Consider the following 23,038-nt stretch of genomic DNA (forward strand, 5'->3'; position numbering starts at 1 on the left):
ATGTGAATGTTGAAGAGTGAAGAGCTGTAATTAGAAATTCAACCATTTTCTTTTAGCTCATAGTAGCGCTGTTAGTTTTTAGTCCCATTCATATTCTGTGCTATGTTTACCATCTGTTTAAAGTTCAACCTGTCACAACTCTGGTGAAGTGCGGTTGAACCTTCCTTCTACAGTGGTTCAACCGGTCCACAACAGCGGTTGAACTTGCGGTTCAACCACCCCCCCCCCTCAGAAGTTCAACCGGTCTCGATTCTGGTGAACTGCGGTTCAACTGCCCCTATCGATTCTATGCCTAACGGCTCTTTTTGAGGGGGTGTCCATATATATACTCTCACTTACCCCTTCACGATATAACGGATACAAACGCCAAAAATTCATTCTCTTGTCTGAGAAGAGAATTCTAACTCCTATTCTTTCATCTCTCTCACTCTTGAGCTCAAATCCATTGCAAATCCGTGAGCTAAACCTTTGTAGCAGCCCTACCAGAATTAATCCGGTTTAAGTGCGCTATCCGTCACCTCAGGGCGAATATGACCAACTCGCACTTAAACGGAATGACCCTGGTCGGTCTGTCGGGTAAAACCTCCCGATTAACTATGGTAAATTTCGGATCGACGACAAGCATACCAAACACTCGCATACCGACGAGCCCAGAGTATGACATACCACCAGTTACATCACATAGTCTTACATAAATTTAAAACATCATAAGTTTTATCCATAAACAGCTCAGAGTCTTGCAGCGGAAAATTAAACGATACTAACGACGATAAGTGGTGTCACGATGAAGCCCGTACGTGACATCACTTGGCACCTTCATCATCTGCTGGTGATGGATCCCATTCCACTGACCAACCAGGCGAAAGCTTGCACAGCCAAGTTAAGCTAGCAATTTGATCCAGAAACATATCACCTGCAAACCAAAAATTTATGCCACAAGCAAGGCTGAATATACTAATACTCAGCAAGGCTTACCCGACGAAGGGTATACTTAGCCCATTAACTAGACGTGCATGGCTTTTGGCTAGAGGGGTTTGTTTTGCCAAAAAGCAGCTAATAGCGAGTCCTTGCTTTCAGGTTTTAGCTTTCCGGTTCCAGTATCGGTTAACCATTCTAGATGAGCTACTATCCACTAACAAACATGGTGGAAATAATTATCTTTCATCAACCAACCATCTTTAATCATCATCTTCCTCTTCTTACTCTATGTGGCAGAAGTATTAAGCAGTCTCATTAACCACGAGAAGCGAATGATTCGAATCGAGTTTCTTAACCTTGCAAGGCAAACCTAACTCACATGCATGGGGCCCAGACGAGTTACCCATACAACTGCTCCCCTTTCTTCCTGTATCGTGGACAGGTCGACCCCCCTCGAGTATAGAACTCGCGCCCGGAACTGTACTCACCATGTGCCCATGGGAACAACGTCAAGAGGGTGGCAGGTATCTCCACTACCCAGTCCAATCGAGTACTAAGCTTACCGATTACCATATTCTCGGCATGTGGCTAGTACGTTCAAACGCTTAACCACCACTACCACACACTGCGACCTTAGCAATTTCGCTAACCAGACGAGGCAATCAATCATCATATTTCAATTCGGGCCCCGTCCGTAGACCTTATGATTGCAGCGTGCAGTAAACATACAACTCCTATAATTCTCGCGAGTGGCAGGAAATCACTCGAATTTTACCGGAGTCCTATAAGCTTAGCATTTCTAACGATCCTTGCATCTAGTATTCAAACATAGGTACCTAGGATCATGCAACTATGGTTTCAATCAAACCTATAACTTAATGCACAAGCAATAATAGTAAATAGTTGCATAAGTTAGAGAGTAACGGTCATGCTCCGGGGCTTGCCTTCTTGCTCGGGGTTAGCTTGGGGTTCGTCCGAACATTGGCTCGGGTTTTCCGCGGCTTCAGTCCAATTAGCTTGCGACTCGCGGGGTTCTCCTTCTTGCTCCGGCACTAGCTCGTAGTTGCCGTCGGGGAGCGTGGTCGATTCTACATGAATGCATATGCATGAGTTTCTTGGTGGCAATTATTTTTATTTACTTTACGATGGAGTTGTAAGCCATAACTTGGTCGTGAGGGTGGGTTAACTTATGTCTTTTCTTTCTTGGGCAATCATTTATAAAGTATAATCATTCCTGTTTTATTTCATAAAGAGTGCGGGGTTGATTTTCTATACGCCTATTCATTAATTGTGTAGAGTAGTATTTCATTCTTAATACTTTATTATGGTTAAATCCATAACTTTAGTTCTGCACCTTCTCTAGTCATGAAAATTTTACTCAAGGTGTAACACTTAATTATTAGCTTGCTGTAAAATTTTCAGCTATTTTTGTGCAGTGAGTTATTTATTATAAATAAAACAATCTATAGATTTTAAACTCACACTAAAATTATGCAGGGAGTTAGACATGAGTACTGGCCCTGAAAAAATTACTGAGGGTTTTAAATCTTGTGATTATTCTACTGTAAAATTTTCAGGTTTAAAGGATAAACATACTCGGCATGAAAAATAACACAAGTTATATAGGCATATAGAAAAACTAAATTATACAGGGAGTTCTGGTGAGTTTCAGAGGCTCCAACTTTTCTAACATGGATACGTGTTTGTTCTTGTAGAACCGATCCATCGATCCTATCATCTTAAGTAAGCGCATCGCGTATCCAGAGAGATGATGTCCGATTCATGCCGGTAGACCATGCATGCGAGTCGTGCTCGCCGTAGTGGGCGTTGTGGCTCCGGAACGGTCCCCAGGCAAGCATTGGCTAGGATCAGCGCCCAGGTGTCAACTGGGCCTGCAAGTCTTGAGCTCACACGAGTCCTGAGGGCAATCGAGTACCCCAACAACTCACAATGGTCGACGGAAACCTTGCTGAAGGGCTTTGAATTTGAACCTGCTGTTCGAGTTGGGTAGAACGGGTAGCATCGCCCTTCGCTGGGCAAGCACTTGTGGCGCCTGCAAAGTCCAACCAATAGGATCGCCTTGCATTGTGTCCCCTCCACCTCCAGAACGTTGGTGTCTGCAGTGCGCGAGACACGTGTGACGATACCTCGGTCCAGTGCGCTGTTGACTACTTGAATGAACGACTGTAGTAGCTAGCGTGGCCCGCGTCGCGCACTTGTCCTTTTCCAGCCCGGCACGCACGCCCAACCAACCTCGAACCTGCCCGTAACAAGGAGGAGATGCCATTGCCGTCATGCATGTGTTGTGGTGGAGGCCATCACAGTTGTTTGTCCGCCAAGCTAGGCCCACCGCGTGCGCGCGCTCCCTCCTCCCTACCAGGGTTCTCCTTTTCGTTTTTGCACCGAATCCCGCCATCCGGCGGAAACGGAATTTCGGGCGAAATTTCGCGAAATTTCGGTAATTTCGACCGAAAAGTGATTTTGAATTCAAAAACGAAATTTCGTTGCATTCCGACCGAAATTTCGGTCTGGTCGGTTTTGTCACCGTAAAATGATGCAAATTAACAAAAAATGATGTGTATATATGGAAAAATTGAAAATTTTGGCAAAATTTCCCCTGATTATGTGTATATTGACAGTTCATAATGCATAACATATATATAACTCCACAAAACAATGACAAATACACCATTTAACACATAACTCATGTCCAAAGTCCACACATACAACGTAATACATCCAAAGTCCATTAGAATTATTACACATAACTCATATCCAAAGTCCACACATAGAACGCAATACATCCAAAGTCCCTTAGAATTATTACAATCCAAAGATACAACAGAGGCAAAGACATAGTCCAGAATAATCCATGTAGCATATTCTCTGCATTTAAATATTTATGTGAAATAAATTGAATAAGTAGAGGAAGCAAAACGTATAGATAAGTTCTGTTGATAGGATAAGTACCTGCATTCTTCAGTCCTCAAATCTCTCTCCCGGTGGTCCCTCATACGGCTCGTCTGTTGGTGGCAAATACACGTACGTAGGTGGGTGATATTGCAACTGTGGAGCTCCATATGGTAGGTAGCCGTGATAATCCAAATAAGGCAATGCTACAACTGCCTGTGGAAGTGGCGGATTCACCACCTCTGGTGGTGGCCACAGAAAGCCCCCTGCAGGGGGAGAAGTACTGTAAGGGTTGTAGTACTGACCACTGGAGGCAGAGTTGGAGTTATCTTCATCATATGCAAGTGGGGCCTGTCGACCATGTTGATGTGTCGATGTTGTTTGTCATTGTGAAGTAGGTGCTCCATGATCTGTATCTTGTGTTGCATGGGTGAAGTCCTCCTCCCCAGTGAACCTTATAGTAGGAGATATACGATAACCACCACTTTCGTTGCCATCATTGCCATCACCTTCACTGCTACTGGAATCATCATCATCATCATCATAATCATCATCATCATCATCATCATCACCAATGTCCTCACCACCACTAGGCTCAGGTGTGGTATCGTCACTACCTAACTCCTCCTCAGTGCGTGGTTTCTTCCCTTTTCTCATTTCGGGACCAATCTTAGTCTTCCTTTTTCCCAGATGTGTGTCCCCAATTGTTTCTTCGGCCCATGTCTCCACATCTTCATCGTGACCATGAGAAGAGCCTATGTCAGTGAACATCTGGCTCGGCAATGGAGTGTCAGTGAAGTCTGAGTCTTCATCAAATGCTGGGTCTCCATTGGACCTTGATTGTTTCATCCAATCTTGAATTGCTGATGACTGCCGGTACAAAAAAAAAGATCCATGAAACTGCTAACTGGATCATAGTCATATGGATCAACCCCTCTAGTAGCACGTTGCAGACGCAAGCGGAGGTTGTAGTTCACAAAGACCAATTTGTCCAATTTCTGGTGGCTCAACCTATTACGCAGTTTGGTGTGGATGTAAGCAAATGTGCTCCAGTTCATTTCACATCCACTAGAGGCTGCACACTGCGACAACAAGCGTCGGGCGACCCTTTGCAACACTGGTGTATCTCCCCAAATGTAGCCCACCAAGCAGCTGGTGATGTTTTCCGGTCAATGGCCATTCGCTTAGCTATGTCACTAGAGAACTCACCTTGCTTCGTCCTGAATATTTCAAATTCCTGCAATGCAATTGCTGCTGAATTAGTATTCAACATTTTCTCCAGACCATTGCGCATTACTGTCATGACTTTCTGTGATGTGCCCAAACTGTACTGGACGTAAGGGTTAAGAGCACAAGCAGTGGCCATATATGTGCCTGACATCACTGTGGTCATCCTTGCATCTATCACAGCCATGATCTTTTCAAACCGGGGGTAGTCACTGCTGAACTTGCTGGCATATGTCTGCCTCATGTTTTGATACTCCATTGTCACCTCACTCAAATTAGGTGTCTTGTCTGTGTCAGCAAATATCAGAAACATGTACAGAGGCTCAACATCATTGATCACATACTCCATATTCGCCCACCATTCAAGACTTGTGATGCATTCGTAAATGTACCTTCCAGTTTCACTTTTGAAGTGGCGAGACCGTCGGAACTCAGGTGACACTAACCATATCATGAACTGGTCCTTCTTCTTATACATGCTTTCAAGGAATATGTAGTTGGTCCCAAATCTTGTTACATTCCACTTGACCAACTCTCCACCGATGGCTTCCCTCATCATGCTGTGTAAACTGTTGGAGTTGTAGAGCTAGCTGCAAATTCGTTGCGCGCTTCGAATACAAGCATCATGCTCCGGCCACTTCCCTATGTCCTTCAGCATAAGGTTGATGGTATGGGCAAGGCAAGGCTGCCATGCAATGGTAGGGAACTCGTGACAGAGAATTTTGTAGGCTTTTTTGTAGTTCGAACCATTATCCGTGACAAGCTGAACCACATTGTAAGGCTCCACTTTCATGACCACTGCTCGTATCTCCTGCACAACATTGCCAATGTGATATGCGTACGGTCCTATATTTTATGCCAAGGTGAGAACAATGCATCGATACATGGACTTACCTTCAACAAGTATTGATGGTCCTATATTTTGTCGGACGCATTGATGGACTTCAAGAAATACATGGTGCCACCGCTATACACCAAGAAATTAATGACCGAGTTACGCATAGGCCCCGTCCACGAATCACACATGATTGTGACTCCACATTAATCCCACTCGTTCTTCCACTTCTCTATCTCTTTCTCTATCTCCTTCACATTCTCATCCAAATATTTTCCATCTATCTCCCTCCCTGATGGTATTTTGATTCCAACACCTGCGGTCATAGAAGAGAAAGCATTAAGATCACAATGAAGGATATGTAATGTAGCTCAAAATATACATTGTTACCTTGTTTCTGGGTCTCCACGATCGCAGCTTTAAAGTATGGGTCATCGACTTTCCGGCCGAGAATACCGACAGCATGGCACGCCTTCGCCCATGCCCTCCCTAGAAGCTCTCTTGATGTCCTCCCCTTGACAGTCCATGGGCCGGTATCAATCCTTTGCTGCCGTGGAGCACTGCTCAAACCTAGGTGGTAGTCCCTAACCCTCTCGGGGACTTGTGACTGACTCCTTCTGAACATCGAAGGCTGTGGTCCACCACTGCCTCCAACACCACCACTTCTAGATCCAGAAGCAGCTCCAGATCCACCACCCCTCTTGTATCGTGGCCCAGCTTGCTGCATAAAGTCATACTCTTGGCGGGACTGGTGTAAGGCAGCTTGTAGCTCTGCATCCTCGTCGTGCCCCTGGCCACCCTCCTCCTCTAGGTCAGTGTGCCACCCCCTTGCTGCTTGGTCCCTTAGCACTCTTTCTCGGGCCCTTGCTTTTGCTCTAACCTTGTTCCTGTCCAACTGCTCACTAAAGAATTCCTTAACTTCGGTCGGAACCGAAGGGCAGTCCTTCACATCTTTCCCCCTATGTGCCAAATGCTCTTTGAACCGTGTTGCTCCTCCCCCACCCTTCTCCTCCCTGCAATACTTGCATTTGAAACCACCCCCGACCTTTTGGCCATGCTCCCATACTACGTCTGGCATTGTCCTACAATTACACAAAAATAGCACGGTGTAAGTTCATGAATATCACATAGTAGCATAATGCAAGTCCATATATATAAATACTTTTACGGTTACATACTATTCTATATCACTTACTACCTAGGTGACATGAATCAATCGGCTCTTAATTTCATCAGTAATATTGAATACAACTCATAGCCAAAATGTTGGAATAATTTTTTTCTATACATTGCATTTCACATTGTCACTAGAATATCAAAACAACTAACAAATCCTAACATTCCCTCTAACCCTAGCTTCCCCATTGCAAAAATAGTATGCAGTTCATCATTTATCAAAACTAACTCACTTAGATCAACAACAACAAGCTTCACCATCACAAAATAACATCTCATACCTTTTTTTCCGGTGCCCACGGCAAAATCCGGCCCGAAGGGGCGGTTTTCCGCCGGGATTTCACCGAAATCCACCCGGGATGTTGGCGGCAAACCGCCGCGCCTTCCCGGCCCTGAGATCCGGTGGATACCGGTGTAAGCATCTAGGCCCTCAAGGTATGTTTTGGTGATTAATGACAACCATTATTGTGACTAATGAGTTTGTGCAGCTTAATAGATCATTATCGCTCATTTGGTCATATGTCAAAAGAGGCCGCTCATTTCATTATTCAAAAAGGCGATCTCGGTATTCAACTCAATTTTATGTCAAGACTAAGGATCTTTCTAGTCCTAAGTGTCATAAGGTTGAGAAGGACACTTAGGTTAGTATAGGTTTTATAGTTTTGTAGTGATCGCACTATTAAGAGGGGTTAAGGCTAAGTAACTTGAGCATGGACATGATCATTTGAAAATGGATGCACACTATGGTCACTCAGGTTTCTAGAAGTTCAAATAAGTGGTTCTCAAACTATATCTCAAGAATATTTGGATTTCATTCAAGACTCAAATCAGAAAAGACAAAATCAGAAAAAGTCTGTACACCGGTATAACCGACGCTCTCAATTCTCTATACGTGGGTTAAACGAAGTCAGCAGAGTCAGGACAAACTCAATACACCGGTTAAACCGACGTGTTTGAATTTAACGTCGGTGCATTAGTCCAGAGTTGGTTTTTCCAGGGTATTTCAAGTTCTATACACCGGTTAAACCGACGATGTTTGAATCAAGACGTCGGTACAATTGACCAGTGAGATGGTTTTTCAAAGGAATTCAGAAGTTGTACTCACCGGTTAAACCGACGATAGGTTTGAGTTAACGTCGGTGCAGTTGTCCAGAGACTTGGTTTTTCAGTGGTTCAGTGGACAACTACACTCACCGGTTAAACCGATGATACGTCGGTTAATTTGCCCAAGTTGTAACGGCTAGTTTTCAGAAGGGGCAGATTACATTCACCGGTTAAACCGACGATGACTATTGGAGGGACGTCGGATTAACCGGCGCTACGCAGTTTTCTGGCAGCTTTTCTCCAACGGCTCTATTTGTGTGAGCTGCCTATATGTACCCCTCCAATGGGTCATTTCGCCCACTCTTGACACCAGGCAACATCCATACACTCATACTATAGTCAAGAGCCACCTTGAGCTTCATCATTTACATACTTGTGCATTCAATCAATCAAGAAGCAAGATTAAGGACTTGAGTAGAGAGAAGCTAGTGTGCATCCGTTCTTGGTGATCGGTTCTTGCTCAAGTGAAGGCCTTAGCTTGTTACTCTTGGTGATTGGCATCACCTAGGCGATCTTGGTGATCGAGGTGTTTCTCGCGGAGCTTGCCAAGGATTGTGGGAGCCCGGAGAAGAAGATTGTACGTGGCTTGATCTCCACCACACCGGAATGGTGAACGGAGACTCTTAGTGAGCGCCCTCGTCTCGGTGACTTGGGAGGTGACAATACTCTTTGTGAGTGTCACAACGTGGATTAGGGGTGTGTGCCAACACATCGATACCACGGGAAAAAATCCGGTCGTCTCTTGTCCACTCTCTTTATTCAAGCATTTTCTTTCATGCAATTTACTCATGTGCTTGACTTAGAGATCATAACTTAGCTCTACCTTGCTAGGCTTTATTTTGTTTTTATCTCTCTTAGCTTGTGTAGGTAGCTTAGTTATCCGGTTGGTGAATTGGTGCCCTACTAGCATTGCATAGGTTAAGGTTGCTTTACTTTGTTTTAGAAATTGAAAAAGGCCCAATTCACCCCCCTTCTTGGTCCATCGATCCTTACAATTGGTATCAGAGCCTCGTTGCTCTTTTGGATCATTAGGCTTCACCGCCTAGAGCTATGGCCAAGATGGGTGGTTTGCCGCCTCACTTCGAGGGCAAGAACTTTGCTTATTGGAAAGTTCGCATGGCCGCATACCTTGATGCGATTGCCCCCGAAGTGTGGTTGGCCACTAAGACCGGGTTCACCGGAACTCCCACCACCGAACAATTAAAATGGAATGCCAAGGCTAGAAATGCAATTTTCGAGGCCATTAGTGAGGAAGTCTTTGCTAGAGTTAATGGCATGGACTTAGCAAGTGATATTTGGAAGGAACTTATTGAAATTCATGAAGGCTCCACTAAAGTTCGTGAGCAAAAATATCACTTGTTTAGAGCTAAGTATGATTCTTTTAAAATGCTAGCTCATGAAAATTGCAATGATATGTACTCTCGCTTGAATGTCATTGTCAAGGACATTAATGCACTTGAAATATCCAAAATTGACAGTGCCTCCATCAATCGCAAGATTCTCATGCTCCTCCCGAAGCCCAAGTATAACATCATCAATGCTATGCTTCAAAAGGAGAATCTTGACACAATGGAAGTAGGAGAACTTGTGGGCGAAATTCGCGCTCATGAGATGAGTATCCTTGGTATGTCCGAAGAGCCAACTTCAAGCAAATCAATTGCTCTAAAGACCAAGGCAAACAAAGCCCGCAAGCTCAAGATGATCAAGCAAGATTCAAGCTCAAGCAATGAAGAAGATGATCATCATGAAAGCTCATTCGATGTTGAAGATGATGGAGAGCTTGCTCTCATGATGAGAAAGTTCACCCGCTTGAATGACAAGATCAACAAGAAGGGTTTCAACTTTGACTCAAAAAAGGGAATGTTCCGGCCAATGGATGTCAAGAACAAAATTTGCTACAATTGTGGAGAAAAAGGTCACATCCGTCCAAATTGCCCCAAGCCGGACAAAAGAAACAAGGACAACAAGAGCAAGCATCGCCATGATTCAAGCGATGATGAAGAAGAAGAAAGGAAAAACAAGAACAAGAGACTTGGGAAGAAAAAGAGCCATGACAAGAAGACCAAGCTCTTCCCAAAGAAGAAAGGGCACACCAAGAGAAGCTTCTTGGTGGAAAAACAAGAGTGGGTGACCGATGTCTCATCAAGCGAAGAGTCAAGTGATGAAGAAGACATAGTCACCATCGCCCTCACAAAAGAAAAACCATCACTACCTCCACCTCCAATGTGCCTCATGGCCAAAGGTAACTCTAAGGTATGTGAGAGTGAAAATGATAGTGATGATGAGCTTGACCCTAATGAGTTTGCTAACCTCATTAATGAGTATACATCCGTTATCAAGAGGGAAAAGGGCAAAGTCAAGGTTCTTGAGAGCACTCGTGCCAAGTTAGAGCTTGCCCACTCCGATTTGCTTGGCAAATACAATGACTTGCTTAAAAAGCACAATGAGTCACTTGTACTTGCTAAGCAAGTTGAAGAGAGCCACAAAAAGCTTAAACAAGAGCATAGGGAGTTGGCTCACAAGTATCAAGAACTTAAATTTGCCTATGAAGCAATTGACCCAAGTCTTCAGAACTTTGCTCATGAAACTATTGAGAAGGTCAATGCTTCTACCTCATGTGATGACCTACTCATTAATGCAAATGCTACTAATGCTTTGCCCGAGCTTGCACCTTCTAGGGAAAAGGAATTAATGAATCAAGTTGCAAGCCTCATGAGTAGTGTGGAGAAGCTCTCAAGAGGAGAATACATCCACAAAGAGATTCTCTTCAACAATGCCCGTGACTATGGCAAGAGAGGTCTTGGTTCATTTCCGGAGCCAAACATAGCTACTACTCCTTCTCCGGAGATAAAGATTAGCTTCATCAAGGAAGTTGGATCATATTGCCAACATTGCCAAGTCACCGGGCACCACACTAGGGAGTGCACTTTACCATCACGTCCTCTTCCTAAATTACCCAAGAATTACTCCTCAATGTTTCAAAATAACCATTTTCTCTTGAGTAAAGTGAAGGGCAAGGTGAAGGCCAAATTCATTGGCAAACTCACTAAGGAGTCAAAGAAGAAGCTCCCCAAGCAACTTTGGGTCCCAAAAGCTCTTGTCACACATGTGCAAGGCCCAAAGCTTGTTTGGGTTCCTAAAACTCAAAAGTGAATTCTCATGTGTGTAGGTGAACTACAAAGCCGGTGGAAAACATTGGGTACTTGATAGCGGTTGCTCTCAACACATGACCGGCAATGATAGCATGTTCACCTCCCTTGAAGACCCCGGCGATCATGAACATGTCACCTATGGTGATAACTCAAGGGGAAAAGTTTTAGGTTTGGGTAGAATAGCTATCTCTAAAGATTTATCCATTTCAAATGTTTTGTTTGTAGAAGCACTTAGTTTCAATCTCATTTCTATTGCTCAATTGTGTGATCTTGGACTAACGTGTACCTTTGACAAGAATGGTGTTATAGTAACTCTTGAAGAAGACAAGTCAATGGTATTGACGGGGTTTAGGCATGGCAACATCTATTTAGTGGACTTCTCTTCAAAGCAAACAAGCACCATGACATGCCTCTTCACCAAGTCTTCTCTTGGGTGGCTTTGGCATAGAAGAATTGCTCATATTGGCATGAGCAACCTCAAGAAAGCCCACAAGAGAGGGATGATCACCGGCTTGAAGGATGTCACGTTTGACAAAAACAAGCTATGTAAAGCATGCCAAGCCGGGAAGCAAGTTGCAACACATCATCCCATCAAGACGATGTTGTCTACCTCCAAGCCGCTCGAGCTTCTTCACATGGATCTCTTTGGTCCAACTACATACAAGAGCATTGGTGGTAACCTCTATTGCCTAGTAATTGTTGATGATTTTTCACGTTACACTTGGGTCATGTTTCTAGGCGATAAGGGTGAAACTCCGGAAATCTTCAAGACTTTTGCAAGAAGAGCTCAAAGGGAGTACAACTCTCCAATTGTGAAGATCCGGAGTGACAACGGCACCGAGTTCAAAAATATGAAGATTGAAGAATGGTGCGATGAAGAGGGCATCAAGCATGAGTTTTCCGCCACCTACACGCCTCAACAAAATGGAGTGGTGGAGAGAAAGAACAAGACACTCATCACCCTAACTAGAGCAATGTTGGATGATTATGGCACGTCCGAGAAGTTTTGGGCGGAAGCAATCAACACGGCGTGTCATGCATCCAACCGAGTATATCCTCACCGACTCCTCAAGAAAACTCCATATGAGCTCATCACCGGGAAGAAACCAAATATATCATACTTTCGAGTCTTTGGTTGCAAATGCTTCATCTACAAGAAGAAAAGGCTCGGTAAGTTTGAAAGTAGATGTGATGAAGGTTTCTTTCTTGGTTATGCATCAAACTCCAAAGCATATAGAGTATTCAATCAAACCTCCGGGTTAGTTGAAGAAACATGTGATGTGGAGTTTGATGAATCTAATGGCTCCCAAGAGGAGGTTGTTGGCTATGAAAATATAGGTGATGAGGAGATTGATGAAGCTTTGAAGAATATGTCCATTGGGGATATCAAGCCGGAAGAAGTGCATGAAGACAATGATCAAGGGGGAGGACCTTCCTCATCTACAACAAGCACCTCCACGGCGCCCCAAGTGGATGAAGATCAAGAAAAAGGTGATACACAACCTCAAGAAGATGTGCCAACGCCAACACCCCAAGTTCAAGAACAAGAAGAGCAAAGTGTTCCACTACAAGCACAAGTCACCCATGATCCACCCCAACAAGCATCCACGCAAGTACTGCTAGTGAAGCATGGTCGCATCTCCAAGGATCATCCAATTTGTCAATTCATTGGTAGTCCATCAAAGGGAGTAAGAACTCGCTCTAAACATGCTTCATTTTGCGAATATCACTCGTTTGTTTCTTGTATTGAACCCACTAGCGTAGAGGAAGCGCTTGAGGACTCGGATTGGGTGATGGCCATGCAAGATGAGTTGAACAACTTCACCCGCAATGAAGTTTGGGTCCTCGAAGCTCCTCCGAAAGACAAGAACATCATCGGCACCAAGTGGGTCTTTCGAAACAAGCAAGATGAACATGGGGTGGTGATACGCAACAAAGCAAGACTTGTGGCAAAAGGGTTCTCTCAAGTCGAAGGTTTGGATTTTGGTGAAACTTTTGCTCCGGTCGCAAGACTTGAAGCTATCCGTATCCTTCTTGCTTACTCTTCACATCATAACATTAAGTTGTATCAAATGGATGTGAAAAGTGCATTCTTAAATGGCGTTATTAACGAACTTGTTTATGTTGAGCAACCTCCCGGGTTTGAAGATCCGAGGAATCCTAACCATGTTTATAGGTTGCACAAGGCACTCTATGGGCTCAAACAAGCTCCAAGGGCTTGGTATGAGAGGCTTCGTGACTTCCTAATCATGCAAGGCTTCAAGATCGGGAGGGTGGACGCCACTTTGTTCACTAAAGACGTCAACGGGGATCTTTTTATTTGTCAAATTTATGTTGACGATATTATCTTTGGCTCAACTAATGATTTACTAAGCCATGAGTTTGCTACCATGATGTCTAGGGAATTCGAGATTTCCATGATTGGCGAATTGACCTTCTTCCTTGGTTTTCAAGTCAAACAAACGAAGGAAGGGACATTCATCCATCAAGAAAAGTACACCAAAGATATCTTGAAGAAGTTCAAGATGGATGAGTGCAAGCCAATCAAGACACCCATGGCAACCAATGGGCATCTCGACTTGGATGTGGACGGTAAACCGGTTGATCAATCCCTCTATCGTTCTATGATAGGGTCTTTGCTTTACCTTACCGCATCTAGGCCCGATATAATGTTTAGTGTGTGCTTGTGTGCCCGCTTTCAAGCTAACCCAAAGGAGTCACACCTCTCGGCTGTGAATAGGATCCTTCGGTATCTCAAGCACACCCCAAGCATAGGCTTGTGGTACCCCAAAGGCGCTAGCTTAGATCTCTTGGGATACTCGGATTCGGATTTTGTCGGAAGCCGTGTGGATCATAAGAGTACCTCCGGGGGTTGCCACTTGCTTGGGCGTTCTCTAGTTTCTTGGTCGAGTAAGAAGCAAAATTCCGTGGCTTTGTCCACCGCGGAAGCGGAATATATAGCGGCCGGTGCATGTTGTGCCCAAATCCTATATATGAAGCAAACCCTTTTGGACTTTGGTGTGAAACTAGATAGGATCCCACTCCTTTGTGACAATGAAAGTGCCGTAAAAATTGCCAAGAATCCGGTTCAACACTCTCGCACAAAGCACATTGATATTCGCCATCACTTCTTGCGTGATCACGAAGCCAAAGGAGACATATCTCTTCAAGGTGTGAGATCCGAGGAGCAATTGGCGGATATTTTCACAAAACCATTAGACGAGAGTACCTTTGTTAGGCTAAGGAATGAGCTTAATGTGTTAGATGCGGCAAACGTCATGTAAGTTGCCATGTCATATAGAAAAATGCATACATATAGGACACTTGTCTAACCATGGTAAGATAGTGATGAGCAAGGGTTTAGCTAGAGGTGGTGGTCCACTTGTGTTCCTCTAGGCTTGTAGAAAGGCTCATCATGAAGAAGCTTCCCGTGGGTTCAAACTTGACAAGTAGATCTTAATTTCTTGTTATGCATTTCTTGTCATATAGATGTGCACTTAATGTTTACTTTACTTTCGCATGTGGTTGTAGCTTGCATTATCATTGCATGCGTAAGGGTCACAAAGGAGATCACTTGATGAAAATGAGACTTGTTTTGATATACAAGATCTTAATTCATGAAAAGTGAAAAGAGTAAAGAGTTAGGTGCGTTATTGCCTAGTGAGCAATGTCATGATGAGTTTGAAGCTTTCTATCTTCAATATTCCTATGACATGGCTCATACATTTTATTTGGCGCTTTGTCTCTCTTGCGGCTTTTCCTTGTGTTTAAAAAGAAATTTATTTAAGAAAGTGTGCTATCCTATTTATTTTGAGGGGTAAAGTCGCCTATGCAAGTCCATTAACTTGAGTTTATTTGAGTTTTATAAGATTATTGGACTTAGCATAGAAGAGTGAGCTGAGTGTGGGGTTTTTGGCTTCACCGGTTAAACCGACGTTCAAAGGATCTATACCCATCGGTTTAACCGGCGTTACTAAGTTGTGGCTCAGCTCAGTCAAGTTTCAGGCGTTTAACCGACGTATACAAAAGTCAGAGCATCGGATCAACCGGTGATCATAAGTGCAGATCAGACCAAGCAATCAACCAGCGTTTTGATCAATCAACCGCAGCGCCGCCGCCTAATCCTCTTCGCGCCGCCGCCTTCCCATCGCGCCGCCGCCGCCGTTCCACCTCACCGCCGCCTGCGCACCGCCTCAACCACCACATCTCACCACCGCGCAGCAGCCCCCTCCTCTGCGCCGCCCGCGCAACCGCTCTACGCCGCCGCCTGCGCGCATAGCCGCCGCCGCCGCACCACACCGCCGCCGTGCGTCATCGCCGCTTCACGCCACCACCTCGTTCTGAGCCTCCGCTCCCACGCAGTACCACCCACGCAGCCGCGCCTCCACGCCTTTCACGCCGCAGTAGCACCCAATCAGCGCTCACCAGGTGCTCCACAAATTGCTTGATTCGAGATGGGTCGTGAGAAGAGAAAGGGAAAAGAAGTTGTGGTCGAGAAGCCCGCTCGCAAGCGGACTCGTGCAGAGAAGGAGGCCGAGAGGGCCGAGATGGTGGCCAAGGCCGCCGAGGAGCAGGCATCAGGCCGTGCTCGTCCGGTCCAGATCAGGGAGGACCCCAGAGGCAGAGGCAGAGGCAGAGGCAGGGGTATGGGCAGAGTGAGAGGTGCCAGGGCCACCAGAGCCGCGACAGCAGTAGCAGCAGAGTCAGATCAGTCAGATACAGCTGCAGTTTCAGATTCAGAGGCAGAGCAGTCTGAGCAGTCTCAGGGGCAGAGCACACAGGAGTCACCGACTCTACGACGGTCTGGCCGCACTCGGCAGACATCCCCAGCAGCAGAGACTTCACCAGCGACCGAGCGTCGCACTGGACCGAGGATGCGAGGAGGTCACCAGCCACAGGAGCCTCGCAGGTCCGCAGCTGCAGCAGCAGCAGCTCGTAGAGCCGAGGCCCTAGAGGCCGAGCGCGCAGTGTTCCGTATGGACACTGTTGTGCATCTGGAGCCAGGTGTGCTGCTCCAGAACTTGACCAAGGCCAATACGGCGAAGGTCAAGAGGCTCAGGTGGAGTGTTCAGGAGGAGGACTGGTTCCCCGTGACCCGTGACAGCCGAGTCGACTGTAGGTTCTGCATGCTTCTTCAGGCCAGTTTCTACGAGACCCACCAGAGGCGGGGTCACAGGATCTTCCCACACAGAGTGCTTGACTGGGTGTCTCTGAGGACAGCCGCAGGGGGAGCAGATGTCAGAGAGCACTTCGCTCACTTCAGGGGCCTGCCCAGGTTACTCCAGATTGAGCAGAACAGATACATTGAGGATTGGGTCAGAGTCTTCTATGCCACGGCCTGGATTGCTCCCGAGCGTCGAGCAGTACACTTTGTTTATGGAGGCCAGGTCTTTGGTTTGTCGAGAGCGACGATAGCAGGGATTCTCGGAGTTGACTTAGTTGACGTCTCCCTGCACGAGATGGTTTACGGAGATGCAGATCCACCACGCAGAGCGATGATTGGCGGGATTGCACCTTCTCATGAGGCGATCTCTCAGTGTTTCCGCCAGCCGTTCCCTGCCTCCTACGCCAGAGTTCCCAGCCTGCTGACCCCAGAGGCATACGCAGTACACATGGCACTCCGGAGGACTTTGCTACCGAGGAGTGGCTACCCAGAGGGGTTTACAGGACTGCAACAGCTCCTGCTTCTACACATCCTCACTCACGAGCCGTTTGACATAGTTGACTTTATTTTGGCTGAAATAGAGGATGTGATCACAGACGGGATGGGTGTGGTGCGACAGTTTCCCTTTTCACACTGGATCAACTATATATGTTCTATGATTGTGCCAGCAGAGTCACCCATCAGCGCTCCCTACCGTCACGACGAGGCTCCCCGGTTCCTAGTTTACCGACCGACAGCTCCACAGGACCGGAGGAGGGGCAGACAGGCAGAGAGAGCTGCCATGGCACAGTTGTCACCAGAGGCACAGGCCCGTGTGGCACAGGAGGACGAGGCACTGCTTGCCGCCGAGGCACAGCTTCCCGGAGGAGAGGATGAGATACACTGGTTTGAGCTTGAGTCAGACTCCTCCGAGGACGTAGAGTACTTCCCTGCAGCAGCCCCAGCTAGTAACGACCATGAGGCAGGGGGGTCTAGAGAGCCAGCTCCAGAGTCACCAGCACCTGCTACAGTCTCTGAGTCCCAGGTGTCTCAGCCGTCCGAGCTCACCGCACTTCTACAGCAGCTCGTGACTCAGCAGAGAGAGGACAGGCTTGCACAGGAGGAGGCCAGGAGAGCCCATGAGGTTCAGCTTGCTGCTATACAGAGAGAGGCCGCCCGAGAGCGGGCTGCGACCGAGGAGCGTTTTGTCGGGCTTATCGACAGAGTTTCACAGAGGACAGACGCTCAGTTTCAGCAGATGCAGCAGGGGATGATGGCGATGTTCGGAATTATCTCACAGCTTTACTCTCACACCGGGCTCGCCCCGCAGCAGCCAGGACAGCCAGGCCTTCAGGGTGTTGGAGCACCTCAGCTTGCCGTTACACCAGCTCCAGCTACCTCAGCGACACCGGAGACCACGTTCTCGATGTCCGCATTACTTGGGTCTGCCGGTCGTCCACTGTTCTCTCCACTGCCAGCGACTTCACTCTTCCAGGAGTCTTCTTCAGCAGTCCAGTCAGTCGCCCTCCCCGTCGTACCACAGACACTACCTTCAGGGGGAGGAGGAGAGGGTTCCTTGCTTCAGCAGCCGTCACAGCCGGCAGCTTCAGCACTCACTACTTCAGATGTTGACACATCTTCTGCTGAGCCGGTTACTACTTCTACGGACCCTCTTCCAGGCAGTGCCAGCACGCGAGCCTCTACCACAGCTACACCCCCAGTCACTTCAGATCCAGCAGGCAATTCTGACCAGCAGCTCCCGTCTGTCACCGAGGGTACACCGTCCGACGACGACGACGATGATGACCCGGACCGCTTCCTTGCAGTACCACGACAGCCGGACCAGTAGCTCGCCTTTTTGGTGCTTTGACGCCAAAGGGGGAGAGAGAGTCAGGGGGAGTCAGAGTTGGCGAGAGTCAGGGGGAGTCAGAGTTAGGGGGAGGGTAGAGCTAGAGAGAGCTCGTAGTTATCAGGACTTTGATTCTTTGTATCACATTTGGTGTTAATTCATGGATATGTACATTTGTCGCTTGAGTATGCCATTCTTTGAGACATATCTATGGATTTTGTTTGAGCCGTTGAGCTCTTTGGTCCTTCTTTTCGGTTCGCTTGTGTTTATCTTGCTTTATCTTTCTCGCTCTCTCGTTATTTATGGTTGTGTTGTCATCAATCACCAAAAAGGGGGAGATTGTAAGCATCTAGGCCCTCAAGGTATGTTTTGGTGATTAATGACAACCATTGTTGTGACTAATGAGTTTGTGCAGCTTAATAGATCATTATCGCTCATTTGGTCATATGTCAAAAGAGGCCCCTCATTTCATTATTCAAAAAGGCGATCTCGGTATTCAACTCAATTTTATGTCAAGACTAAGGATCTTTCTAGTCCTAAGTGTCATAAGGTTGAGAAGGACACTTAGGTTAGTATAGGTTTTTATAGTTTTGTAGTGATCGCACTATTAAGAGGGGTTAAGGCTAAGTAACTTGAGCATGGACATGATCATTTGAAAATGGATGCACACTATGGTCACTCAGGTTTCTAGAAGTTCAAATAAGTGGTTCTCAAACTATATCTCAAGAATATTTGGATTTCATTCAAGACTCAAATCAGAAAAGACAAAATCAGAAAAAGTCTATACACCGGTTTAACCGACGCTCTCAATTCTCTATACGTCGGTTAAACGAAGTCAGCAGAGTCAGGACAAACTCAATACACCGGTTAAACCGACGTGTTTGAATTTAACGTCGGTGCATTAGTCCAGAGTTGGTTTTTCCAGGGTATTTCAAGTTCTATACACTGGTTAAACCGACGATGTTTGAATCAAGACGTCGGTACAATTGACCAGTGAGATGGTTTTTCAAAGGAATTCAGAAGTTGTACTCACCGGTTAAACCGACGATAGGTTTGAGTTAACGTCGGTGCAGTTGTCCAGAGACTTGGTTTTTTAGTGGTTCAGTGGACAACTACACTCACCGGTTAAACCGATGATACGTCGGTTAATTTGCCCAAGTTGTAACGGCTAGTTTTCAGAAGGGGCAGATTACATTCACCGGTTAAACCGACGATGACTATTGGAGGGACGTCGGATTAACCGGCGCTACGCAGTTTTCTGGCAGCTTTTCTCCAACGGCTCTATTTGTGTGAGCTGCCTATATATACCCCTCCAATGGGTCATTTCGCCCACTCTTGACACCAGGCAACATCCATACACTCATACTATAGTCAAGAGCCACCTTGAGCTTCATCATTTACATATTTGTTGAAGCGTCCCCTCATAAGAGAAGACTTAAATGTGATACAAAGCACCAGTCCCAGGAGGCTGATGCCACATTTATTACATCAGATGGTTCAAAACCGTACAAACCTTGGAGGACACTCGATACAGATGATGATAATAATTAACCAAGCTACAACGTAACACCAGACCGCAAACCACATAGGGTCTACCACGGGCTCAGAGTATTGCGACAGCGGAGGCATCTCGATAGGGCCGGTACCACAGGCAAGGTTGGGTGTAGAACGATAACCCTACTCGGTGTCGTCCGGTATGAAGTCTGGGTCTTCTTCTGTAAAAAGTAAGAGTGGGGTGAGTACAAACGTACTCAGCAAGTCCAACCACACCCACGGAGGGGTTATAACAGAATAATATGCATGGATAAATCAAGGATAAGGTTACGGTTTAATTTGCAGAAAAACGACATTTTATGCAGGGGTTTATTTTACGGAAAACCTTTTAGAAATCAGTTTTTGCAGTAACACAGAGTTCAGGTTTTAAACTGCTACCGGACTCCCCGTCCGTCGTAGCACACGGCACAACTGCCGGAACCAATTCCAAAACAACTCACACCAGCCCGTCCCAAAGAAACACTAGTTATGTGACCACACCGTAACTCGCCCAATACCGTGGGCACGGACTATTCGAATAGATTCTTAACTCTGCAGAGGTGTGCAACTTTACCCACAAGTAGGATACCACAACTCGAACACCGTCGTGTCGGTGTAGATCCCAACATAGCCATTACCCACCATAGCTAAGCCTGACTAGCCATCACGGGATGTACCAAGGGGTCATCGACCGTTCACTTAGGTATAACCGGGCATAAGTCACTCGGGGCTTATCCCTTTTCCTTAGTCACCCGTTGCTCTCAGCTCTCCTGATGGCTACCACACCAACTAGTGGGATTTATGCTACGCCGTTGCCCATTCAACGGTCGAGTGGTTTGCACGAAAGTGGAGTTAGGTGAGATGACACACCAACTCGGTCCTTAGACACGACAAGATGGATATCTCCCTTCATTGCCCTGCCACACAGGCATAAGCACACCAATCGGCAATTCACACAGAAATGTCGTCCATCCCGTCCATGCTCATCTTTCGAAAATCCACATTTTATCCCGTCCCACACACACATATTTTCTTTATAAATCAAATAGTATTATGAGTAAAGTCCTAAGCATTCTAATATCGATTAACGTCCAAGCAAAATCAGACATTAATCTAGGTAATCAAGGAATGGTCGTCACAAATCAAGGGGTGGCTATCCAACCGTGTTTTCATGCAAGCAAAACATATGCAATTTTATAAAACAGGCCTTTGGGTTGTATTTATAAAAACTAGGACAGAAACTTGCATCAAAGGATGGGATTGAACTTGCCGTCTTCGTAGCCTTCGGGGAAGTCCCTGTCCTTCGGGCTCGGGGTCGCGGAACTGGTCCTCGTTCTCCTGCTCACAGTACTGCTCGCTGACGGGCTCTCCTTCGTTCACTCCGTGATCTACGACGCAAACAAACACGCATACAATCAAGACACAAGAAATAAAAGGTTTATCGTTGAGCTCGAATCAGAGACACATAAAATATAGAGTATAAAGTGATAATTTCGAGTGGTCTCTGAGTGACATGGTCAAGGCTGAATTAAATTAGGCATGGTAAAGTTTTGGTTTGATCCGGGGTTGTTTGATACATGAAATGATAGGTTTTATAAAGGTTCGAGGGTTAGTTAAGGGGCCAGGGGCCTGGTTGTGAATAATCTTGAGTAGGCAGGGGTCTGTTTGTAATTTTTGGAAGCTTTTGGGTTATTCTGGAGAGGTCAGGGTATATTTGAGGTTAAGTTATATTGGAAGAGGGTTTATTTGCAAATACACTAAAGGTGGGGGTGTTTCTGCAAAAAGGCAAAAATGGTGGAAGGTTTCTTTAGGAAATAAAGGAAAAGGGGGGGGGGTTTGGCAAAATCGCCATCCCCTTCCTCCCTCCCACGCTGGGAAACAGGGGAGGCGTCCCCGTGTGCCGGCGGCGGCCGATTTGGCCGTCCTGGACCACGGCGGCGGGCGGGGGTGAGGGGAAAAGGGGCCGGGAGCACGTGGGGTTCGATTCCCCGGCTCACCTTAGGCTGGGGCGGCGCTCAGAGGCGGGGCGACGGGAGCGGGCGGCGGCGGCTCTGGTGGCGCGTGGCGGCGGCGCTAGCGCTAGGGAGGAGCGGCTGGAGGCGGCAGAGGTGGTTGCGGGGATGGCCGGGGGCTCGGGGTCTCTTTTATAGCGGCGCTAAGGCGGTGGCGCGGTGGAGGTGGGTGGCCGGCTCGGCGGGGCTTGCGGGCGGCCATTAATGGCGTCCCGGCCGCTAGCTGGCGTCGCGGAGCGGGGCACGGGCGGCGAGGGCGGCCACTGGTGACGGGACGCGAGCGGCAGCGGCGAGCACAGGGCGGCGCCGCGACGGGCGGCGCGCGGCACGCACGTGGGCAGGGCAGGGTGTGCGCGCGTGCGCGCGGCGGGGCAGGGGCCAGCGGCATGCGCGGGGTCGGACTGGGAACAGGGCAGGCGGGGCCGGCGGCCGGCGAGCGGCGCGCGCACGCGTGTGTGCGTGCGCCGAGGCGGCGAACGGCTCAGCGGCCAAAGTGCTGGTGCGACCGGCGGCATCGGGGGCACGCGGCGGCGCCTGGGCGGTGGCTCGGCCGCCTTGGACCGGCGTGCGCGGGCGCACGCGTGCGCGCTGCGGAGCCGTGGTCCGGGGGTGCGGTTCGGGCGCGGTGAGGCCGCGGCGGCGCGCTGGGTTCGGCACACGCGGGTGCGTGAGCCATGGGGAGGAGAGGGAGGAGGGGCGCGCACTGGGAGCCGGGGCGAGGCGCGTCCGCGATGTCCGGTGGCAGGCCGAGCTGGCCAAAGGCGCCGGGGGAGGAAAGGAGGAAGAGAGGGAGGAGGAAGGGAGAAAAGAAAATAGAAAAGAAAAAGAGAAAATGGAAAAGAGAAAAGAAAGAAAGAGGAGGGGAAAAAAAAGGAGGGCGGGATTCACGGCGTCACCGACGCTCGGTCGGCCACGCGCGGCACCTGGGCGCGTGAGTGCGGCGCGCGGGTCGAGGGAGACACAGGGTGCTAGGTATAGTGTCGGGTCTGATTCTTCGGGAATCGGGAGGTTGGAACAGGGGGGTTTCCGGGAAGTTAGGGTTAGGGTTTTTCAAGGGGAGTCGAGCTCGACGAAAAACAACTTTAGCGCGCGATTTAATTTAGTGAATTTTTGAGATGTTACAAACCTACCCCACTTAAAATGAATCTCGTCCTCGAGATTCGGCTGGTTCATAAACAA

At 47.5% G+C, this 23,038-nt stretch overlaps 1 protein-coding gene across 1 annotated transcript; it reads right to left on the reverse strand.

Annotated features, from left to right (window-relative positions):
* Positions 1-6,096: 6,096 nt before the first annotated feature.
* On the reverse strand, positions 6,097-6,983 carry LOC120643016. Its single transcript, XM_039919557.1, has 2 exons — positions 6,281-6,983; positions 6,097-6,206 (listed from the first exon to the last, which is right to left on the reverse strand). Exons 1-2 carry the CDS (start codon positions 6,966-6,968, stop codon positions 6,097-6,099), a joined length of 798 nt encoding a protein of 265 aa, XP_039775491.1. The 5' UTR covers positions 6,969-6,983.
* Between the last annotated feature and the right edge of the window lie 16,055 nt (positions 6,984-23,038).

The sequence above is a fragment of the Panicum virgatum genome, chromosome 7K (assembly GCF_016808335.1).
Source record: "Panicum virgatum strain AP13 chromosome 7K, P.virgatum_v5, whole genome shotgun sequence".
NCBI classification, from domain to species: Eukaryota; Viridiplantae; Streptophyta; class Magnoliopsida; order Poales; family Poaceae; genus Panicum; species Panicum virgatum.